The sequence below is a fragment of the Syngnathus floridae genome, chromosome 3 (genome assembly GCF_059516105.1).
Source record: "Syngnathus floridae isolate MCC-2025c chromosome 3, RoL_Sflo_1.0, whole genome shotgun sequence".
Classification (NCBI taxonomy): Eukaryota; Metazoa; Chordata; class Actinopteri; order Syngnathiformes; family Syngnathidae; genus Syngnathus; species Syngnathus floridae.
This window is the reverse complement of record NC_142415.1, coordinates 2,812,603-2,836,784: the sequence shown is the minus strand read 5'-3', so window position 1 is coordinate 2,836,784 and position 24,182 is coordinate 2,812,603. Positions and strand designations below refer to the sequence as shown.

Genomic DNA, 24,182 nt, shown 5'->3' with positions numbered 1-24,182 from the left:
ATGTTGTTAGACTTCAGTAGTTTCCGATTTTCTAGGGAGGCCGTGAAGGTAGCAGGGGGGGAGCGGAAGAGCGATCCAGGGCGCTTGCGTGTGTTGGCTCACATGTTGAGCTCTTGATTTGTGAAATAAAGAGCCGGTTACCAAACCCACGTCTTGCCTGGTACTTTGGTAACGCTACAATATAGTTATATACGTAGATCTGTGGAATAATTGGAGCTGCCAACTGACAACGAGGCTGACATCAGCGGCGCACGTAGGTCCGGAATCGACAGCTGTTTTGTTTTGTTTTGTTTTGACACAGAGGATGAATATTCCGGTGGATTTAATGATTTGGAGTGACACGGATGGTTCGTTAAAATTGTTGTTTATATTACATTTATTTGATACGTATATCTAGTCTTACGTCAGCGGTGCACGTAGTTTCGGTGTCAACAGCTGTGTTGTTGTTGTTTTTTTTAAGTGACACGGAAGACGAAGATTCTGATGAATTTATTGATTTGGAGTGACACGGATGGTTCGATAAAATTGTTGTTTATATTACATTTATTTGACATATCTAGTCTGATGTCAGCGGCACACGTAGTCTTTCCGGCGTCGACGGCTGTATTGTTGTTGTTGTTTTTTTTCAAGTGACACGGGAGACGAAGATTCTGATGGATTTATTGATTAGGAGTGACACGGATGGTTCAATAAAATTGTTGTCTATGTTATGTTATTCCATACATAGTATATAGATTGTTATATGGGCTGACGTCGGACTTTACATAAAGGAGGTCAAAACTCGATCGATGGCGTTAATGATTTGGAGTGACACAGATGGTTTGATAAAGGTGTTATTTATGTTATAGTTACTTGAATAACTGTTATTGTTACATTAGGCCCGTTCTCAGCTTCTCGTTTGTGTTTATGTCACGTTAGCATACTGTATCGTTTAGCCTGTTGTTGCTCGTTCATGTCTGTTCTTGGTGTTGGATTTTGTCGAATAAATTTCCCCCAAAATGCGACTTATACACCAGAGCGACATATATGGGTTTTTTCACTTTATTGTGCATTTTATGGCTGATGTGACGTATATTCCGGAGCGACTTTTAGTCCGAAAAATACGGTAATATCAGCCTCTAAACCAGGGGTGGGGTATTAATTTTTACAAGGGGCCACATGAAAAACCTGAGTTCTGTCAGAGGGCCACACCAACGATAATTTAAACCTGCTCAACTTTATTCCATTGTAATATGCACTAAATTATTTATTTTAAATAGCTGGTACTGGTAATTAGAAGAATACAATTATTCTGTTTATATTTATATTAGGCTATGTGAAATTGTGGTGTGTAGGTCAAATACAAAAATCATTAATCAGTACAATTTAATCTTAACTTCTTTAACTTTTCCTTAAACTGTGAATTACAACATATTTATAGAAACATATCAATGTGTCCTCAACCCGCCTTGTTACGGTACGTCGGGAGATCTCAAATGCGCTCTTTTTCTCCGGGCATATCAGTGCAACAGAGTCCAATAAGCACTCCTTAATAAACTCTCCGTCAGTAAACGGCTTACTTTTTCTGGGAATTTTGCGGGAAATGACAAAACTGACCGCTGCATCTCCGTGGGTGTGAAGTTTGATAAAAAGTCCTTGTTGGGCTTGCAGTTTTGCTAGCAATGCATCAGCCTCTGTTGTGCGCTCTTTATTCGACACATTTCTGTATTTTTCCTCATGCTTGGTTCTGCAGTGGCGACTCAAATTATATTCTTTAAACACAGCGACCTGTGTGCCACAAACCAGGCACACAGCTTTACCTTTCAGTTCTGTAAAGAAATACTTGGCAGTCCATGTCTTGTTGAAAAGACGGCACTCCTTGTCAACTTTTCTTTTCTTCGCGTCAGCACACATTTTGAGGGCAGCATTACTTTGCGCTGTTCACCTACACACAGAGCTCACATGCACGCACGCTACACGAAGTGTGATGCCTTTCAAAATAAAAGCAGCACAGTTGTATTGCATGTATGACACAGATTTTATTTTATTTATTAAGTTGTAATCAAATGTAATTTATGATTGCTTCCATCCATCCATCCATCCATCTTCTTCCGCTTATCCGGGGTCGGGTCGCGGGGGCAGCAGCTTCAGGAGGGACTCCCAGACTTCCCTCTCCCCAGCCACTTCATCCAGCTCATCCCGGGGGATCCCAAGGCGTTCCCAGGCCAGCTGAGAGACATAGTTGGCGGAGTCCAACCCTCACTGGGAACGAATTCGACTTACTGCCGGAAATGCGGACCAAACTCTGGCATCGGTCATACAGGGACCGAACCGCCCTTATCAGTTGGCTCGGCACCCTGTACTCCCGAAGCACCCTCCACAGAACCTCCCGAGGGACACGGTCGAACGCCTTCTCCAAGTCCACAAAACACATGTGGACTCGTTGGGCGAACTCCCATGCACCCTCGAGGATCCTGCTGAGGGTGTAGAGCTGGTCCATTGTTCCACGGCCAGGACGAAAGCCACACTGCTCCTCCTGAATCCGAGGTTCGACCTCCCGACGGACCCTCCTCTCCAGCACCCCTGAATAGACATTACCAGGGAGGCTGAGGAGTATGATTCCCCTGTAATTGGAACACACCCTCCGGTCCCCCTTTTTAAAGAGGGAAACCACAGCCCCAGTCTGCCAATCCAGAGGTACTGTCCCCGATGTCCACGCAATGTTGTAGAGGCGTGTCAGCCATGACAGCCCCACAACATCCAGAGCCCTTAAGAACTCCGGGCGGATCTCATCCACCCCCGAGGCCTTGCCACCGAGGAGTTTTTTAACTACCTCAGTGACTTCGACCCCAGAGATTGGAGAGTCCGCCTCAGAGTCCCCAGGCCCTGCTTCCACAATGGAAGGTGTGTAGGTGGAATTGAGGAGGTCATTGAAGTATTCTCCCCACCGACTCGCGACGTCCCAAGTCGAGGTCAGCAGCACGCCATCCCCACTGTAAACAGAGTTGACGTTGCACTGCTTCCCCCTTCTGAGACACCGGATGGTGGACCAGAATTTCCTCGAAGCCGTCCGGAAGTCATTCTCCATGGCCTCGCCAAATTCCTCCTACGCCCGGGTTTTTGCCTCAGCAACCGCCGAAGCCGCGTTCCGCTTGGCCGTCCGGTACCTGTCAGCTGCCTCCGGAGTCCCGCAGGTCAAAACGGCCCGATAGGACTCCTTCAGCTTGACGGCATCCCTTACCGCCGGTGTCCACCAGCGGGTTCAGGGATTGCTGCCACGACAGGCACCAACGACCTTACGGCCACAGCTCCGGTCGGCCGCCTCAACAATGGAGGCGCGGAACATGGTCCACTCGGACTCAATGTCCCCCGCCTCCCCCGGGACGTGGGAGAAGCTCTGCCAGAGGTGGGAGTTGAAGCTCTTCCTGACAGGGGATTCTGCCAGACGTTCCCAGCAGATCCTCACAGAGCGTTTGGGTCTGCCAGGTCGGACCGGCATCTTCCCCCACCATCGTAGCCAACCCACCACCAGGTGGTGATCAGTTGACAGCTCCGCCCCTCTCTTCACCCGAGTGTCCAAAACATGCGGCCGTAAATCTGATGACACAACTACAAAGTCGATCATCGAACTGCGGCCTCGGGTGTCCTGGTGCCAAGTGCACACATGGACACCCTTATGTTTGAACATGGTGTTCATTATTGAAAATCCGTGTCGAGCACAGAAGTCCAATAATAGAACACCGCTCGGGTTCAGATCAGGGGGGCCGTTCCTCCCAATCACGCCCTTCCAGGTCTCACTGTCATTGCCCACGTGAGCATTGAAGTCACCCAGTAGAACGATGGAGTCCCCAGAAGGAGCGCTCTCCAGCACTTCCTCCAGGGACTCCAAGAAGGGTGGGTACTCTGAGCTGCCGTTTGGTGCATAGACACACACAACAGTCAGGAACTGTCCCCCCACCCGAAGGCGGAGGGAGGGTACCCTCTCGTTCACCGGGGTGAACCCCAATGTGCAGGCGCCCAGCCGGGGGGCAATAAGTATACCCACACCTGCTCGACGCCTCTCACCGTGGGCAACTCCAGAGTGGAAGAGAGTCCAGCCCCTCTCGAGAGGGCTTGTACCGGAACCCAAACTGTGCGTGGAGGCAAGTCCGACTTTGTCTAGTCGGAACTTTTCTGCCTCGCACACCAGCTCGGGCTCCTTTCCAGCCAGAGAGGTGACATTCCATGTCCCAAGAGCCAGCTTCTGCAGCCGGGGATCAGACCGCCAAGGTCCCTGCCTTTGGCCGCTGCCCAGATTTCACTGCACCCGACCCCTTTGGCCCCTCCCACAGGTGGTGAGCCCATGGGAAGGGGGACCCACGTTTCCTTTTCGGGCTGTGCCCGGCTGGGCCCCTGGGTGAAGGCCCGGCGACCAGACGCTCGCCTTCGAGCCCTGCCTCCAGGCCTGGCTCCAGAGAGGGGCCCCGGTGACCCGCGTCCGGGCGAGGGAAAACGCAATCTATTTATGTTATTCATCATAAGGGGCTTGTGAGCCGTGCTTTTTCTGGCCCCTCACCTAGGATCCGTTTGCCATGGGAGACCCTACCAGGGGCATGAAGCCCCAGACAACATGGCTCCTAGGATCATAGGGGCACGCAAACCCCTCCACCACAATAAGGTGACGTCTCACGGAGGTCACATTTGTCAATTAAGTGAATTATTTTTTCTCATTTGTAGTCATAATTGCTCTTTAACCAAGGAAAGATATATTTTATCTGAATATTCCATTATTCAACAGCTATTCAGTAGGATACTTGAATACTAAAATATTACTACACCTCCCTAGTTATACTGTCATATTTGTATTATTTAATTAAGTTGCTTCTCAAACCGTCATTGATTAGCCAAACCACTCCTCAAAGAAAAAAGTAATTTCAAGCCTTGAATATATAAAATGTAATGGATTATTATCGAAAGTGTAAGCAACAGGATGCATGACCTAATGAGTGATTCATTTGGCCTGTCATCACACACAAAAACTAAGTTTGTGTTTGTATAGTTTTCTTTACTTAGCTGGTGTTGATAGGGTGGGTTATGCATGATGGATGTGCTCGGGCAGACACATTACCACTTTTTAAGATCAATAAACCTATTAAGTGGCAGATATTCAGACAGATTAGTAGATGAGTTGGGAATACTCCATCTTCTTTTATAAAGCAGCCTAGCCTGACAAATCAACCATTTGATACCACATCGTCACATTAGACTTGCTAATCCAATATGGGTTGGCACGGCTCACTGTTGACGTAAGTGTGTGTTCTGGAAAATAGGGTTCCTCCTCTGAATTTTAGATGTCGGACCCACTAGAAACAGTGCTTGGACATTAGCTCTTTTTTTTTTTTTTTTTGAGAAAACAAATCTGCAAAGTTTCATAGAATGTTATCACAGTTGCTTCATGCTGTGTCAGGTGTCATTTATCAGGGATGGGAGGGTTGTTAGCCAATCTCACATCAAGTGTTTTTCTGCATGCGGACAGCGGGAGGAAATTGGTTTCAGCTTGAAAAGCCTTCCAAATATTTGGCATTTCCATCCATCCATCCATCCATCCATCCATCCATCCATCCATCCATCCATCCATCCATCCATCCATCCATCCATCCATCGCGCTTGATCAGTTCAGTCATTCACCATAATTACCTAAAACGTTATATTGAAACAGTACAGTAAAGGATAGTGAAGTGCGGTAAGGGAGGGTGGGTATGGTAAGGTAAATCATAGCTTTGAGGTCCAATATAATGGATGTACTGTATGTGGCGACCAGCGATCAGTTGGGCTAGGCTCATCTGCAATGTTGTCAAAGTCACTCAACAGGTATGCACATTAACCTAATGAAAGCAAGTAAAACAATCTTCATTCTAAAGTTAAAGTTAAAGTCCCAATGATTGTCACACACACAACTGGATGCGGTGAAATTTGTCTCTGCATTTAACCCATCCCCGAATGGAGCAGTGGGCAGCAGCGGTGCCGCGCCCGGGACTCATTTGGTGATCTAACCCCCCAATTCCAACCCTTAATGCTGAGTGCCAAGCAGGGAGGCAATGGGTCCCATTTTTATAGTCTTTGCTATGACCCGGCCGGGGTTTGAACCCACAACCTTCCAGTCTCAGGGCGGACACTCTACTACTAGGCCACTGAGCTCTGATACGTTGCTCTTATCACTGGATATTAGCATTTGCATCATGTGTATCAATTTCACACCCACTCATTCAGATGCTGTAACGTGTACCGTTTTTTTCGGACTATAAGTCGCATTTTTTTTCATAGTTTGGGTGGGGGGGCGACTTATACTGAGGAGCGACTTATATGTGAATTTTTTCATAAATTTTCAAAATTAAAAAAAAACAAGTGAAACCGCGATAAACGAACCGCGACGTAGCAAGGGATTACTGTAATTTGAATTTCAAGTGACTTCAGCAGCGCGGCGCAGTGGTTGTTTACATAAAGGATAAAGATTTGATCACGGGATGACGGAGATGACAAAGGGCCCCATGTATTACCGGCATCATTAGCGGCTTTGTTTGTAAGTGACACGGAGGACGAAGAGTTTGAAGGATTTAATGATTTGGAGTGACACAGAAGGTTTGAAAAACTATTATGGCTTTTACGCACGCCTGGTCCTACTCTACGGAGCTCTCTTTCACCTCCGTGGATGGAAGTCGGGGGCCGGCGCTCGGCCGGGTGGCTGTCCGGGGACGATGGATGGGGCTCGGACATGGCTATTGCGCACGCCCGGTCCTACTCTACGGAGGTCTCTTTCACCTCCGTGGATGGAAGTCGGGGGCCGGCGCTCGGCCGGGTAGCTGTCCGGGGACGGTGGATGGGGCTCGGACATGACTTTTACGCACGCCCGGTCCTATTCTATGGCGTTCTCTTCCACCTCCGTGGCTGGAAGTGCCACCTCCGGGGATGGAAGTCCACGCCGCCACACGCCTGGAAGTCACCGCCGGTGCTTGGGGCCGTGTGGCGGTTAAGTATTTATGTTATAGTTATTTTATATATTCTATTTCGTGTAGCAACTTCTATATGTTTTTATCATTACAGTTCAGTAGTTGTTGGCTCGTTGAACTCTTGTTTTGTTAAATAAAGAGCTGTTTACCAAACCCACGTCTTTTCTTGTACTTTGTTAACGCTACAGTATAGTTATAGACTATATCTGTGGAATAACGACGAGGCTGATGTCAGGGCGCACGCGCGGCGTTGTTGCCAAAGGATGAGGAATTTGATCGATGACTTTAATGATTTGGAGTGACACAGATGGTTTGATAATATTATTGTTTATATAATAGTCATTTGATATATAATTTATATATTGTTATATGGGCCTGTGGAATATTTTGAAGTGCAACTGCCGTCAGCAGCCCGCACCCGGCCAGCATTGTTGACATAAAGGACGATCAATGGATTTAATGAATTGGAGTGACACAGATTTTTATAAACGTGTTATTTATGTCATAGTTATTTGAATAACTCTGAATGTTACCTCAGGCCCGTTCTCAGCTCTTCGTTTGTGTTTATGTTACGTTAGCATACCTATCGTTTAGCCTGTTGTTTCTCGTTCATGTCTGTTCTTGGTGTTGGATTTTGTCGAATAAATTTATCCCAAAATGCGACTTATACTCCGGAGCGACTTTTATATGTTTTTTTTAAACGTTATTGTGCATTTTATGGCTAATGCGACCTATATTCCGGAGCGACTTTTAGCCCGGAAAGTACGGTACATTATATTTGGTGACTGCAGGGCTCGCTGGGGATGCCTTTCTTTGCTGCTCTTGATGTTACTTCCTCTAATTGGGGCCCTTTCTCTTCCATGGTCTTGATACGTTTGATCAGAGATTTGACAGAAACTGAAGCTCAAAGTAGAGCATGATTTCCTGTTAGTCAGATCACTTCCTCTGTTCTCCTATTCCCAAAAGAACCATCCTGCATTCACTAACCTAATGCAGTTTCTGTATTATGGTGTACTACATTGTCCAACACCAAATTAATAAAAAAATATACTATATTCTGGAGTTTTTTAGGCATTGAGATGTAACAGTGGTCATGTGCTTATTTTGCTAAGGACTTCTTTAGCCAGGAGTCTACAAGTAGGAGGGACGTGTAACTCTGTAACCAAGCCACATCATAAGCAGCCCAATAAATAGCATTAGGTAGCAATATGTGCATTCACATCAGGGTTTGTTCAAGGACGCAATCGTTCATCAGACGTTTGCCAACAGTGATTTTTTTTTTTCTTGTCGCAAGGAAATCTTTAACATGGTCAGCACTCCCTTACGAAAAGAAAAGTTTTGGAAAATGTCTGTCGACCGCGTGTGACCTTGTACCATCTACAGCGCACCAGTGGAAAAGCAGAGAAAGACAATGGAGAGGTGGAAAGTATCTCCATATGCAAAAGAGATGATTGGAGCCCAGCGAAACTCAAAGTAGAATCGTTGAATGTTAGGACAAGTTGAAAGGCAGGAAAGCTTGAAGCTTAGGAGCAAGCTTCAAATTAGTTTACTGTGATGTGAATGGGAAGAGAAATGTAGTAGGGGTCATCTGAAAGGAAGAGTCAAAGAATTTCCTGGTGGTGAAACTAGTGTCAGATTGAGTTATGAGGTTATAGCTTGAAATTGAGGATGTTATGTTCAATGTTACACCCCACTGCTAGGATTTTAACAAGAAGAGAAAGAGACATTCTGGAAAGTGATAGATGGAGTAGTTAAATGTATCCCAAGCAGAGAGAATGGGGCAGATTTTAGTGGGCATGATGGTGACAGTAACGGGGGCTACAAAGAAGTGATGAGCAGGTTTGGTACCCCAAGACTGGATATAGAGGGACAGATGGGGGTAGAATGCCAATTTGATGACTGAAAATTGCTGAAGTGAATATTGACTTCCAGAAGAGACAGGATGATGACTGAAGGTTGACTCACACAACCTTACCACATCTTGTGTTCAGAATTAACCAGCCACATTTGAATTCATGTTAAATTAGGGTTTGTGGCACCATTTAAAATGCCTCATATTAGCCTCAAATGAGTCCAGCTGTTCTAGTAGGACATTTAGTATTATTACTATTTTATTCATTTATCCATCCATTTTCAACACTGCTTATTCTGTTCGGGGTCGCAGGGGCATGCTGGAGTCTATCCACGCTGACATCAGGCGAAAGGCAGACAACATCCTGAACTGGTTGCCAGCCATTCGTAGGACACATATTGAGACGAACAACATGCCACACCCACATGCACTCTATCACTCAGCAGGAATCAATCCCATGCTGTCCGCACTCAAGTCAGGCGAGTGTACCAACAATGAGGATATGGATGGATATAATATTTTGTAAAAAAAATAATCCATTGATTCCCGCTCAGTGTCAGTGTAACCCCCCTCCCTCCCGAATAAGCTGTGTTGAAAATGGATGAATTCATATGATTGCAAATTAAATGTTGCGAAATGTCCTGAATATAACCTGTATTGTTGCTGTCATTGGTTATATTTCCTGAAGAGGAATCAGGGATCAGTCTATGTGTTTGTTGGTCATGGCTGACACTTGATACTAGTATTCACTGCTGATCACACTTGGATGAACCTAAGTTCCTCTACCTAACCATAACCTAATGGATCTCTTCAGTGATTTGTTTGTGAAATGGTATAATTTGAAGGAACAACAGGTGTCCACTTGTTATTCATAGTTATAAAATATTGTACTCCATAATTTTATAGCACATTGTGATATTAGTTTATGGTAGCTTGGTGCCACATAACACAGAGTACCGGCTGACCCATTGACTCACATCCACCTGCTCACAGATGGAGAGAGCAGCCTGATTTGATCATCTGTGACATTTATTCCCTTTATGGCATTGAATTGCTGTCTACTTGTGTCGAATTGTGGGGGTATTTTAGCTGTCGCTTAACTTGTAGGCTTTGTTAGAATCCTTTTGCAAAATGCTGAACTCCCAGTTGGTCCTGGTGCTACATCATCAGGGTGTGAATTAGCCGGAATTAAATTATGAAGTAATGACTACGCAATACATCTAATTAATACAGTGTTGATTGGTGTTACATCTTAAAACAAGAAAATGAAACTTCATCGCCATGTGCTGGGGGAATATAATCCATTTACAACTGAAACAATGAGATTGCAGTTACAAGGGGTTGAGATTATGTTTTTCTCACAGGGCAAACATCAAAAGAAACCAGTGGTGATCATTTCAATCACAATCAAGAATATTATTCATGAGTGAGTGTCCAATCAGGGTTAATATTCTTGTTTGTACATGAGTGACTCCTATTGACTGTATGGGTCACGCACCTGCTCTCCTCGCACCCTGGTCAGCACCCTGCTTCTGTTTACACAGGTCACAACCACACCCCCTGAGCAATCAGCGCTCAGTGCCTGTCCCTCGTTACCAGTTACCACACCTGCACCTGGCTCATCCACTCCCTTATTTAAACCCCACACGTCAGTCAGTCCTTGTCAGTTCGTCCCCGTATGGCACCCGTTTGGTCCTTGTGCTTTGCGCTTGCTTCCAGTTGCCACCCTTGTTTCTGTCCAAACTGACTGACCACGTCTGAACGCCGCCTACCTCGATCGACCACCCGTCCCCGACATCTCAACGCTGCCTGCCCCGACCAACCGCTCGTCCTCGACCACGTCTTCTCCTCCTCCTCCCACGCTGCGTCCGCTCTCCACGTCCCATTCCCTCAAAGTCAATAAACAAAGTGTGACGCAATTGGTCGTTCCGTCTGGTCTGTTACAGTATGGCCATTTTGTAGCCCAGATAAAAAGAGGGGACATTTTGTTGTTCTAAAAATGTCAGGGGAAATAAGGATGGACAATGATTTAGTGGAATGCAGCAAAAGCTTATCAAAATCCTCAACTTTTTCTGGTTGCATGGAGACGAGACACAAATTTAAAAAATGGAAATGGATGGGTGAATGTGCACTCAGCAGTTTTTTGTCTTATGTACAACAATTCAGCCAGTCTATGACCAGAGCTGTTGTTCATGTTACTGGCCAAGCCCCACCCTACTCTCAGAGGTATAGTATATTATTATGTGCTATTCATGGACTTAATGCTGTCCTTTAAGTGATAAATCATACACTTTTGTTTCTATAAAAGTCTTAAGTGTTGAAAGGTACCCCACCCTCTTTTAATTCAATGGGATTCGGGGTGGCAGAGTCACCATGTCTTATTCTTGAACGAGTTAATTTCAAGTGGATTACTGCCGCGAAGGAGGGGATGGATTCATTTGGTAAAAGCGAGATTAAAAGCTGATAAAGCCCGCGGTTATCATCTCTTCCTCACAGTTGTGGAACTCTGGTTTTGAATCTTGACTGCAGCCCACACAGATATACAAGTACTATGGCACGTTTAGAAAAAAAGTTAGCCAAGAACCTTGATTTTTACAACATGGGGGTGAATTGATAACCACCCTCTTGAGCTATTTAAATGATAGAATCAACTTGAAAAATGTCTCAACCCACAGCATGTTTTGGATACTCCCAGCATGGTGCGCATGATTATTCTGTTTAATTCTTATTGAAATATTAATTCAATTGCTGAGTTTTAACTAGTGCTGGCCCGTAAATTGTGTTCTTCGTTTGAAAAATTTGTTGCCGATTTGTTGCAAATGGTCAACATAGGGGTCAGTAGCAGCGTGACTACAATGAGATCATTTTCTTTTAACTTCATTACCTCCACAAGTGGAGAGGAATGACATCTGGTGACCTTTATCAATTTTAAACCTTTGACAATAGTAGGCCATAACTAGTGTAACTTGAATGCTGCATTATGTTCTTCTTCAGCAGCCTTTCAGTCAGGCCTATAACCGATTTTGCTGCCAAGTCAGGAGCCATTTGGCCCTGGAAAAGAAGCATGTGAGCTCCCTCATGAGACAATAACACTTAGAATGCATCGCTGGGACTAGAACCACAGTACCTTTGAAGAGCCTGGTAATCACTAACATACTCTGAACAGATGTGTATAGGTCATCGCAGTTCCTCCAAGAATTCAGAGAATCTAGAGTGTGCACTGGGAAAGACTTGCAGTCTATCACACACAGATGTTTCACAGCTTTTCATTCTGTATGTTAGCACCATTTATCATGCTATAAACATAATAAAAAGTTTCACAAGTGCTTCATTTGATACGTCTTCACCTCAAAAGTGGCACAATAGACACTCTGTCATCAAACAATGGCTAAATCAACTTTCATTCTGTCATGTCAAATGGTGAGAGTTAGTTCATCTAAAAGCTCCATTCTCGGGTACTTGTGAATGACTGTGTTGGAAGTCCATTTGTGTCAACAAAATAACAGCATTATAATAATAATCATTAATAGACATCACTGAGCACTACATTATTTGCTTTATAGAAATTGCCCAATGCCAAAACACCCATAGTTCCACTGGCCACCACATACCAAGTGATGTCTTTGCATGCTAAATGAAGGGAACTCTTCTTGTAATTTATGTTTTAATTAGACAAAAAAACATATTTATTGGTATAGTGTATTTATTTATTACTTTATTTGTATTGGTATTTTATGTATGATTTATGTTTCAGCCTATGTAAAGCACTTTTTGTCAAAGTGCTCAAAAATAAAGTTGAGTTTAGTTATGCTCAGGCATCATGCGCATTGATGACTTGATTGACTTATTTCACAGCTGTAGGATACGCCTTGCATACAAACATATTTTACACAAAGTCTAAATACATACATAGCCTACATACTAGCAGTATGATTCTCTGGACCTTGACTTCTGGAAATTTCCACAGACTGAACCAGTTCGAACACCAATTTTACATGTTTGAATTTATATTGCTTTTAGATTAGGCCTGTTTGGCACATATAATGAGATAGGGGATTTGAGCTAGGCCGTTGTGTCGCTGCAACCTTTTCTTCCTGGCTTGGCATATTCCTTTCTATGACACTCTTGGCACATATATCTAGTTGCAATCAGTTGAGACAGTAGAGTCACAATAATGTAGTTACATTGGCTAGTAGGTGTAGTCAAAGGAAGTATAAGGAATAAAGAATCAAAAGCATTTAAGATCTTCCACATTTGCAGGATAAGGCTTTTCAAACTACAGGGATTATTACATTTTACATTATATAGTGGATCAATTATTTGACAGTGTGTCTCAAGGACTCAAACCTTTTAGTTTGATCGTTTTACCCATTTGCCTCGTTTTGTCAGGTGGTAATGTGAACTCATTGAACTCAGACTGTTCAAAGTCACCCTTGTACTTCTATTCCACAAATGACGTTGTTAAATCTACTTTTACCACAATTTAAATATCTTCAACAATTGGGGCTTTGCCAACAAAAACACAAATTCTAGTGCGACTCGGATCTGAAACCTGGAATGCTTTCTGATGGAAATGATACAGGGTAATATGTGTATAGACATTGTTAGAGATTCACTCACTCCAACTTATTTTGTCCTTTTAGACACCTGCAGGTGGAGAGTCCATTCGTCGCTGTGCGTACAGCGATGTTCGAATGGAGGTCTGACTCTCCCTCCTGCAAGAGCATATTTATTAAGAAAAACAGAGTGGGGGTAAGAGTGGACTGGATAGAGAAAGCCCTTGTCCTCTAAGTCAAAGCATATCAGGGGGTGTTTTACAACCTTGTGTAGGATGGGACAAGCTAGGTTATTTATTACCGGTTGCATTCCAACATAATCATACGATAAGGATAATCTGAAAAACCCTGACAGACATCATTTTCACAAATTATTCATCTCACATTTGATATTTTTAATATTCCAAACATTGAAGCTCAGAAAGAGAAAAAAGAAGTCTAGAACATTTGCTCACCCTGGACTCCCACAGTGCATAACACTCTCTCACCTTGATAATAATGACATAGATCAGTTGTTTGACTTCAGTTCAGCATTTAACTGAGTCACACTCTCAAAGATAAATCACACAGCTCACAGCTAGACCAGGGAATCACTGTTTCATATTATTGACTTTTCTGACCGACATGCCCCGACCGGTTCAGCTAGACCTCCACCACTCCTCTATCCTCACCCAAAAAAAGGCCTTTCCATGGACTAAAATCACCAATCAGTATTTTTCCTATCACCAGCATACTACAGCATACTAAGTCACAATAATAAAAAAATGAAATAGACAGCTAATTACATTTTTTTTCAAATCTTGAACATTATAGTGTTTCTTTGCGCTCATTTTCCCTCAGTGATCTCCCCAAATGCCTGTATAGGCTAATTAAATACTACAACTATGGTTGGGCTCCACGGCACAAAGATTCTGCCATTTATTTACTAATAGAAGTCTGCAGGTGAGCTTTTTATTCTAGCAGTTAACCCATTCAGTGGGCAATTGGTGATGCAGTTATTTCTACACATCTGTAATCAGGATGAATCTACCATAATCAAAAAGCCTCCAATTTTATGAGTTAAATCCTTTTTTTATTTCAAAACCTTATAATGGGGTGTAATTTAGTGACCGAGCAATATGTTAGGTCAAATTGTGGCACATAATTAAAATGTAAGATAAAAGCCAAGTCAAATCCCTTGAAATATTTAGTAAAAGGTTAATCATCATAAATGCTAAAATTAAAAAAATTGTGCTGTTGTGCTGGAATCTCAGCTATGTCTACATAGAGTCTAGATTTTTAAAGATGTGCATGTCATGTGAAATTCTCTTTGCATATTTTCTTTTTCAGATTTTTTGGATTACCACTCCCTGTGAACTCCACTCCATCTGCAGTCCAGTGGGAGGTCCGAAACAACCTTAAGGCCTCTGGCATGAGGTTGCTCAGTGGGAAGCTGAGAGAGATGAAGACATGTTTTGTGTTTGTTGCAGCTCTGCTGTTCCCTACCATCGAAGCATGTGAGTTGTGGAATTTTCACTGACCTCAAGTATTTCTAAATAGAATAGGTGAGTTAAAGGTATATAAAAGACGACATAATCAATAGTCAAAACCATACTTCAGCAATATTCAAACAGTTTTTTGTCATGGAGAGAATGCTGTGCTGCTTGATCCATCACCTTTCAGTGGTGGAGACGTATGTATGTGCTCTCCAATGTTCCTTGAAGATAATTTGCACAAAGCCCCTGGTAGGGTTACTCTTTACAAATAGATGAAGGGACCAAACACAGAAGACCCCATATAAATCAAAATAAAATATTTGGAACTCTGCGTCTTCGCCTAGTCACTGGTTACTAGAGCTGAAGGACGTTGAAGGACACTGCCCATTCATTTGTACGCAGCAAATTCGCCTGTCCAAATTCACCATGACTTATACGGTCAACAGAGGCAGAGCTTCTAGGGCTGCAAAGAACCCAGCCTTTGCAATGGCCTTTGGAGCCTGTGAATTTGGACACAGCATTTGTGTACAGAACTTGTGATGTGCACAAAATCTCCTCACACTCATCACACCACATCCTTGCTGTAGCCCAATTTGGAACAAATTGGTGGAAATGTCTGCATGCGAGAGATTTAGAGCGATCATTTCTCGCCCAGTCTTCAAACACGGACATATACATAAGTGACGCTGAAATTCACATTGACGCCCATGCACTACTCTGTGAGTGGGCATGTGAGTGCATTAATTTCCAAATGCAGCCTGACTGGTGCACCATGGACTAACAATAGGCCCCTTGTGCCTGAAGCCACAGGGGAGCCATTTTACATTGCCAATGTTACTGACGACATATTTTTTTTGACGACAACACTGACTGCACAGGTATAGAGATTGGCAACTTAAGATGGCTTCACTCTCCCAATGGCGAGTAAACGGCATTTTTAGTCAATTCTATGTATGTCTGTGTTCGAACTCTTGCCAGCCTAAATTTGAATGCCTCCCTGGTAAGGAGTTCAGGGCGTGTCCCACTAGGCGAAGGCCTTGAGTATGACCCGGGCATGCTGGAGAGACTGTCTCTCAGCTGGCTTGAAGACGATTTGGGATACCCCAGGAGGAGCAGCACGAAGCGGCTAGGGAGAGGGAAGTCTCAATCAGAGCCATTGTGCAAACATTTAAAAAAAAAAAATCAATAGATAATTTGTGTTTTCATCAAAACCTAGTCTTTAAAGTCCCAATGATCATCGTCACACACACATCTGGGTGTGGTGAAATTTGTCCTCTGCATTTAACCCATCCCCATGTTATTTTGATCCATCCCCTGGGGGAGAGGGGAGCAGTGAGCAGCAGCGCTGCCGCGCTCGGGAATCATTTGGTGATCTAACCCCCCAATTCAAACCCTTAATGCTGAGTGCCAAGCAGGGAGGCAATTGGTCCCATTTATAGTCTTTGGTATGAGGTTTTGAACCCACAACCTCCCAGACTCAGGGCGGACACTCTACTACTAGGCCACTGAGCTGGCAAACCTTTATGACACACTCAACCATACACCCCAACATAGCACACGCAATATACTCAATATGAGGGTGTGGTGAAACCTGGCAACATCAATTAAGTCTAACTCAAAAGACAAATGAAAACCTGAACCATGAATACCACAAAACACAAGTTAAGATGGCTTCAAACACCACCAGTTGAGAATCACTGCTTGTCAGGTTCAAAGTGCTAACTGAATATCTGAATAAGAGAAAAGGATCAGCAGACAAAAAACAAGTGAGGCAGAATATTGATTTTTCTCGCGAAGAGTGAAATACAGATTGCTTTCGACAATCTGACTACACTAAAAATCTGTTTACACTCCTCGCTCTTTTTATTTGGAACGCCCTACCTACAGTGTGAGACGATTAGCCCCTGAGGGTGAGGGAAAAAAGATTGTGGGCTTCGTCTCGTAAGAAAAGAAACAAAAGTGATGCACAAAGTGTTGCGTGCAGATATGGCGATATCAGCAAAACAGTTTAAGCAATCAGTAACTTTCTTGGATTTCGAGAGATAGAAAGAGAAAGTGACGTTCTTTAAGGAAGATCAGAAGGTTCATGACGGATCGTTTGACGTGTTGTTTTCACGATCTGTTCTGGTGGACGCTGAGATGTCAGCAGTATCTTGTTTGACACAACCGTCTTCTCGCCCCTGACCCAGCCGTAATCCTTCTGTTCTGTTGCACAAGATAAGAATAAGCAAGGCAAAGCAGCAAGCATACTGAGCAGTAACATTAGAGAACGCATGATAACATATATATACAATTTTTCTAACAATTCCCCCCTGTTTATCATAAGTTCTTGGGGACTAACTTATCACCCATAAGCCCACTTCAAAAGATTTTCACCCAAGGGATCACATTTCGCAAGAACTAACTTACACTTGGGAGGAAATTGAGTCTTAATCGTCAAAGCCAGAGTCAGGAAACAAATCGGACAGGTTTACCACAATAGATTCGCCGACAGTCGTCACTAGAGAAAGAACTCCCGTCGATCCAAAGGTCATACCTTTGGAGCAACGGAAAAGTCTCAGCTGGTGGAGAGATAGCAGTTGTAATTAGCCTGTTAATTAAGGATCGGAGAAGAGGAATGCAACAACATCCACATAGGGTCAAAATGGTAGAGAAAACGGCAATGGAGACCAGGACCGAGGAAACCAGGGTGCGGTACTTTCCGAACACGTTCAACCAGTCGATCCAAACCTCCGTGTTCACCCCACTGTGTTCCTTCAGTCTCCCATTCAAGGTCCGCAGACCCTCAAGGGCCCGGGACAGGCTTCCGTCGGCTGCAGTATTATTTGGAATAAATGTGCAACATTGCTCACCAAACATGGCGCAGACACCGCCCTCTTTTGAGAGTAGCATGTCAAGGGCCATTCGATTCTGGAAAGCCATGAGGGAAGTAGCGGCCAGTTGGGAGTGGACCGCCTTGAAACCCGCCTCGGTCCAGTTTCCAAGCCTCTGCACGTTGTAATGGATGTAGTTAATCCCGTCATTATTTTTGTTAAGAGTACACCACCAACACAGGGCGGATTCAAAACCAGCTGCTATCTGATCCACCAGCTTACACTCATCCGGTATTCCTCTCCAGCTCAGTGGCCTAGTAGTAGAGTGTCCGCCCTGAGACTGGAAGGTTGTGGGTTCAAACCCCGGCCGGGTCATACCAAAGACTATAAAAATGGGACCCATTGCCTCCCTGCTTGGCACTCAGCATTAAGGGTTGGAATTGGGGGGTTAGATGACCAAATGATTCCCGAGCGCGGCACCGCTGCTGCTCACTGCTCCCTTCTCCCCCAAGGGATGGATCAAAATCACATGGGGATGGGTTAAATGCAGAGGACAAATTTCACCACACCCACATGTGTGCGTGACGATGATCATTGGGACTTTGGGACTTTAACTCTAGGAACACCAATGGCGTCTATGTAAGTTGGATTAGCTGCACCCTGCCATTCAGCGTTTCGCTTCATTCTCGGCCAGTATTCGGGCACTACGGACTTAGCAAAAGCTGTTAAATCATAAGAGGACATTGGTATCAAATGAACAGGAAACAATAGGGTTACCAAAGTGCAAATTCCAGAGCTGTTTAAAGGCAACCTATCATAAAGTTTGTTACTATTACACCAAAACCAAATTTCACTACGAGCAATGGGCAAAAAAGGGGCAGTGACATTGGTCATGGACCCACACCATGGAGTAGGTAGGGCGCCGAGCTTCTCACCAGTACCAGGTAATCTAATGCATGTAAAATTACCCTTAGCTACATCGGACGGAAAAAAAAAAGGGGTTTATATTTTGTCATAGAGGCAACAGGGTAAACCTTATCCCATTTAAAACAATCATGAGTGGGTGAAATGGATGAGTTTAACATTAAAACAACAGCACACTTAGGAACTATATTTGCAGGTATGATTTTCAAAAGAGGTCTTGGACCCATACATGCAATGCAACTGGTCTTAGCCATCTTTGCGGCTTGCTCAGCCATAAGAAGCCAGTTGTTGGTTTGACCACTTATTCCTGTGAAGGCTACAAAATAGCTGTCTACAACAGTGAGGAGCATACTTGTAATTTTTGCTCCTGCTGACAGGGTGTAATTATTTGTAACGGGACGGTCTGCGATCGACATTGTTTTGTTAATGCAAATAGCAAAAGGAAAGTGAGGATCGATTCCAGAGGACCAAGCCCACAGTTGAAAACCCCAACAGGAAGTGTTAAACAAGGTGGCATTTGGAGGACAAATTTGACCATCAGGGAGTGTAAGAGTCAAAAGGAGGCTTGTGCCCTGATTCTTCAAAGTTACTCATTTAGCAAAGAACACAGCCTCTTCACTGGAACCAGAGGGCCAAAAATCTTGCGTTTGTGTGATGACAAGGGTGCCCCAGTCGGTGCTAACCGGGTGACTAGTTAAATACCACCAATATCCGAGCCATTTATCCCCAGTACTGGGGTGACCATTTCGAAAGCCTTTCAAACTTTTCACAGGTAAAATAATAGAAGAAGCTGTATTAGGAGCCACAGTAAACATTAATGAGTTATTGTAAGTCCAACACAAAAGCCATGGCACGCAAGTTGGAACGCGGACGGTTTCTGGTGTACAAACATGATCAAAAGGGGATTTTGTGTTGCGCTTATGTCTAGCAATTATTCCCCACGAGCCATATTGATTTGAATCAGCGTTGGTAGTTGCCTGGGAGAAGAATGTTCGAGGTTCATTGTACTCTATCCATACAAATAAAATAACCCCCGAAAAAAAAATATAACAATAACACAAACCAGCAAAAGCAACCAAAAGCACATGGTAGACTTTGCGCAGGCTACAGCCCGATTAAAGCACTTTACGAATGACTCTCTAATGCTCATGTTTTGGATCTCCTCAGAGTCAACACCCTGAGCTTCGGGTTGGTGTCTTGGAAATTGGCTTCTGCTAGCTTTCGTGTCAACCCTGGATCTTGGCACTTAGCAAAAGCTGTTAAATCATAAGAGGACATTGGTATCAAATGAACAGGAAACAATAGGGTTACCAAAGTGCAAATTCCAGAGCTGTTTAAAGGCAACCTATCATAAAGTTTGTTACTATTACACCAAAACCAAATTTCACTACGAGCAATGGGCAAAAAAGGGGCAGTGACATTGGTCATGGACCCACACCATGGAGTAGGTAGGGCGCCGAGCTTCTCACCAGTACCAGGTAATCTAATGCATGTAAAATTACCCTTAGCTACATCGGACGGAAAAAAAAAAGGGGTTTATATTTTGTCATAGAGGCAACAGGGTAAACCTTATCCCATTTAAAACAATCATGAGTGGGTGAAATGGATGAGTTTAACATTAAAACAACAGCACACTTAGGAACTATATTTGCAGGTATGATTTTCAAAAGAGGTCTTGGACCCATACATGCAATGCAACTGGTCTTAGCCATCTTTGCGGCTTGCTCAGCCATAAGAAGCCAGTTGTTGGTTTGACCACTTATTCCTGTGAAGGCTACAAAATAGCTGTCTACAACAGTGAGGAGCATACTTGTAATTTTTGCTCCTGCTGACAGGGTGTAATTATTTGTAACGGGACGGTCTGCGATCGACATTGTTTTGTTAATGCAAATAGCAAAAGGAAAGTGAGGATCGATTCCAGAGGACCAAGCCCACAGTTGAAAACCCCAACAGGAAGTGTTAAACAAGGTGGCATTTGGAGGACAAATTTGACCATCAGGGAGTGTAAGAGTCAAAAGGAGGCTTGTGCCCTGATTCTTCAAAGTTACTCATTTAGCAAAGAACACAGCCTCTTCACTGGAACCAGAGGGCCAAAAATCTTGCGTTTGTGTGATGACAAGGGTGCCCCAGTCGGTGCTAACCGGGTGACTACTTAAATACCACCAATATCCGAGCCATTTATCCCCAGTACTGGGGTGACCATTTCGAAAGCCTTTCAAACTTTTCACAGGTAAAATAATAGAAGAAGCTGTATTAGGAGCCACAGTAAACATTAATGAGTTATTGTAAGTCCAACACAAAAGCCATGGCACGCAAGTTGGAACGCGGACGGTTTCTGGTGTACAAACATGATCAAAAGGGGATTTTGTGTTGCGCTTATGTCTAGCAATTATTCCCCACGAGCCATATTGATTTGAATCAGCGTTGGTAGTTGCCTGGGAGAAGAATGTTCGAGGTTCATTGTACTCTATCCATACAAATAAAATAACCCCCGAAAAAAAAATATAACAATAACACAAACCAGCAAAAGCAACCAAAAGCACATGGTAGACTTTGCGCAGGCTACAGCCCGATTAAAGCACTTTACGAATGACTCTCTAATGCTCATGTTTTGGATCTCCTCAGAGTCAACACCCTGAGCTTCGGGTTGGTGTCTTGGAAATTGGCTTCTGCTAGCTTTCGTGTCAACCCTGGATCTTGGCACCAGTATCAGGCACTATTACCAGACTTTGCTCACCTTCCGTACTTAGGTTGGGTCTGCGGATATCATCTTTTTACAATGAGATAAATGCAGAAAACAAATAAATGCAGAAAAAAAACAATATTCTTTCCCTTCACATTTATGTAATTGGATATAAGCCATATATATTGTCTGAAACGGATACAATGGAGTCGGGAACTTTCCTCTCTGAGGTCTTAAATTGCCTTGTGAAAAAGCTGCAAAACCGTATGTCATATAAATGGCTTCAACTTGTTTCACCATACCCCTCCGTCGAGACATGGGTGACCCCATGACTCGAAATAGCAGCCCATTTGAACAAGTTACGAGGCAAGACAGGTTTGCCCAAAGGTCACACAAAAAGACCATCAGTGTTTTTAGTTGCAACCCGCTTTTCCCAAGAGAGTCGTTCCTGGGAGGGGCTCTGAGACTGCATGTCAAGCAACACATCAGGGGAGATGTGTGACATCGAATCATGATCTGTGAGAGACGAGAGGACATGGAGCAGGCCTTCTGCTGCGGCCTTAGCGGATTTGTCAGCAAAAGCATTACCGAGAGAAACAGGATCAGAGCTTGCAGTGTGAGCAGCACATTTGCAAACCGCCACCTTTAAAGGTAGCTGGACAGCGTCCAAAAGTTGAGTTAGTAATGTGGAATGGGTGACGGGCTTCCCCGTAGAAGTTATCATGCCACGGTTGCTCCACTGCCGAGCAAAAACGTGCACTGTAGCAAAAGCATACTGACTATCAGTCCAGATAGTGACGGACTTGTTTGCAAACAATTTGCAGGCCCCAGTCATAGCAATGAGCTCAGCGGCCTGTGCTGACATAGAGGATAGCAGTTTAGCAGTCTCCAAGACTTCGTCGGCAGTAACAATGGCATACCCAGTAAGGGTCACACCAGATTCATTTTTCTTAGAAGACCCATCAACAAAAACCACATGACCATCTGGCAGAGGCGTATCTTCCAAATCAGGCCGAGCCTTTGCAATCTGTTGGGCAGCATCGACACAATCATGGAATTCGCCGCCGTCAGGAAGGGGAATGAGAGTGGCATGACTACACTGCGGCCCGCGAACAAATGAATTTGACACCCCTGGCACAAGGGATAGCCTTCTCATTGATCAATCGCGTATCTTAAATCATGCTTTACCTCCTTTGAAGCGGCTATGTACTTCAAACCCAAACGGCACCATTTTATAGGGAAAAAAGTTGTTGAATTTATTCGTTGTCGACATAATACTGGTCACAAATTTGCATGTAGAGCATTTTTGAGTTGTTGATCATAGACATCAGTTGAACACTCTTTCTGGTCTGTGTCTAAAGTCTTCAAACAACTCATCTTCTTTTTGTTTAGTCCGGCCAATGTCTGTGTAATTTGCTCTACGTTGGAATTTTATTTTTATCCTGCCCAATAGTTGGTCAATTTGTATTTGTAATGGCACCCCGTTATATTCCAATGGACGACCCTGGAGATCAAAAGGACTCCAGGTGCCTTTAACGCTTGCCCAATAGTTAAGGATGCCATGAAAACCTGTTGTACTTCATCACCTCTCAAATTATAGGAAGCAATGAGTTGTTTAATTTGGGATACAAAGACGGAAAGGATGGTTTGCTTTGCCGTGCCACATCTCTGTCTTTGTAATTTGATCATTTTTCTCATCTTCATTCATCACATTCTCAGCTGCGATTCTTAAGCGAGCTTGCGCTGACACTGTGTCATCATCTTCCTGTCCGTGCAAAAGCAAGTTCTTTTTTATCTTTTCTTCGTCTTCCTTATCTTTCAATTTTCCTCACATCTGGGAAAATGAGAATGTAATTTTGCTTTTTAATTTTTAATTTTAAGTCTTGCAAAATTGCTATATCCTTACTGCACTGAGATAAACTGTTAAATATATCTTTAAAAACAAACAAAAACAATCTATGCTCCTGCAGAGACTCTTCAAAATGGGACCCAAATGTCAGATTACAAATCAAACCTCCTCCTTCATTCTCACATTTTTTGATAGAACAGTCTACTTAGCTAGACACTGTCATATCATACTAAATAATGGCCTTCAAATGAAATATAATGTTGTTGCTGTGGTCCCTCAAAACATGTGACTAGAATTTGGACAATTACTAACCCCCATCAATTGATAAATTATCTCCTCACTAAAGTCCTAGCCCGTTAACCTATCTGCATCAAGAAGACATTTACATTGCAGGGGATAAGAGAATAATAATAACACCATTGATTTCTAATCATTAACCTAATTTTATCCAGTTCTACAATGTATGTTTTCTCTTACTCTCACATTTTTATGAGGGTTGGGCACTCTGCTCGTCGGACGAGTTTCTGCCCACAACCCTCATATTATTCTATAATTTCTAATTTTTACATTTAACAATGCAAATCTGATAAACCATTGTCTAGCACACCGTTTTCGTGCACCAATTTAACGCAATTCCAACCTTTATAACGGACTGATACACAAAGACAAACATACACAGAAACAAACACACGGGCCCACAACATAGACATGACAATCTTCCCAGCTGATAACAAGGGTGGGGGGAGCAACTGAAGTGCGGAGAGCCTCGCCACCGCCACGTCGCATAATGCAACCCCCCACCTCTTTCCAAAATATGCATTTGTCAAGATATTTTATATTTTCAGTGTCGACCCCTTCCATTAATTTTCAATCTTTGCATTTTAATTCATGTCGGGGTAGCGACTTTTGTTTGCTATTTGATTTTCCCATGGTTTATTTTTCTAAATTTCGGAGTTCGCAATTCGAATGGCACCTACAGTGTCCTAAAGCCAATTTAATTCACAGGACAGTGGTAAAATATTCAATGAGTGGTAAGTCTCCTTTACTCTGCTTCCACACAAAACC

General features: G+C 43.6%; 1 protein-coding gene across 5 annotated transcripts in view; it reads left to right on the top strand.

The window, feature by feature from the left end:
• The window catches only part of cemip (cell migration inducing hyaluronidase 1), a 197,236-nt gene that overhangs the window by 77,034 nt on the left and 96,020 nt on the right, over nt 1–24,182 (top strand). For all 5 annotated transcript variants that reach the window (XM_088370826.1, XM_088370827.1, XM_088370828.1 and 2 more), the window contains one exon: nt 14,703–14,869. In XM_088370826.1, coding sequence (XP_088226952.1) covers nt 14,785–14,869 — 85 coding nt within the window. In that variant the 5' untranslated portion in view covers nt 14,703–14,784. The remainder of the gene's footprint in view (nt 1–14,702; nt 14,870–24,182) is intronic.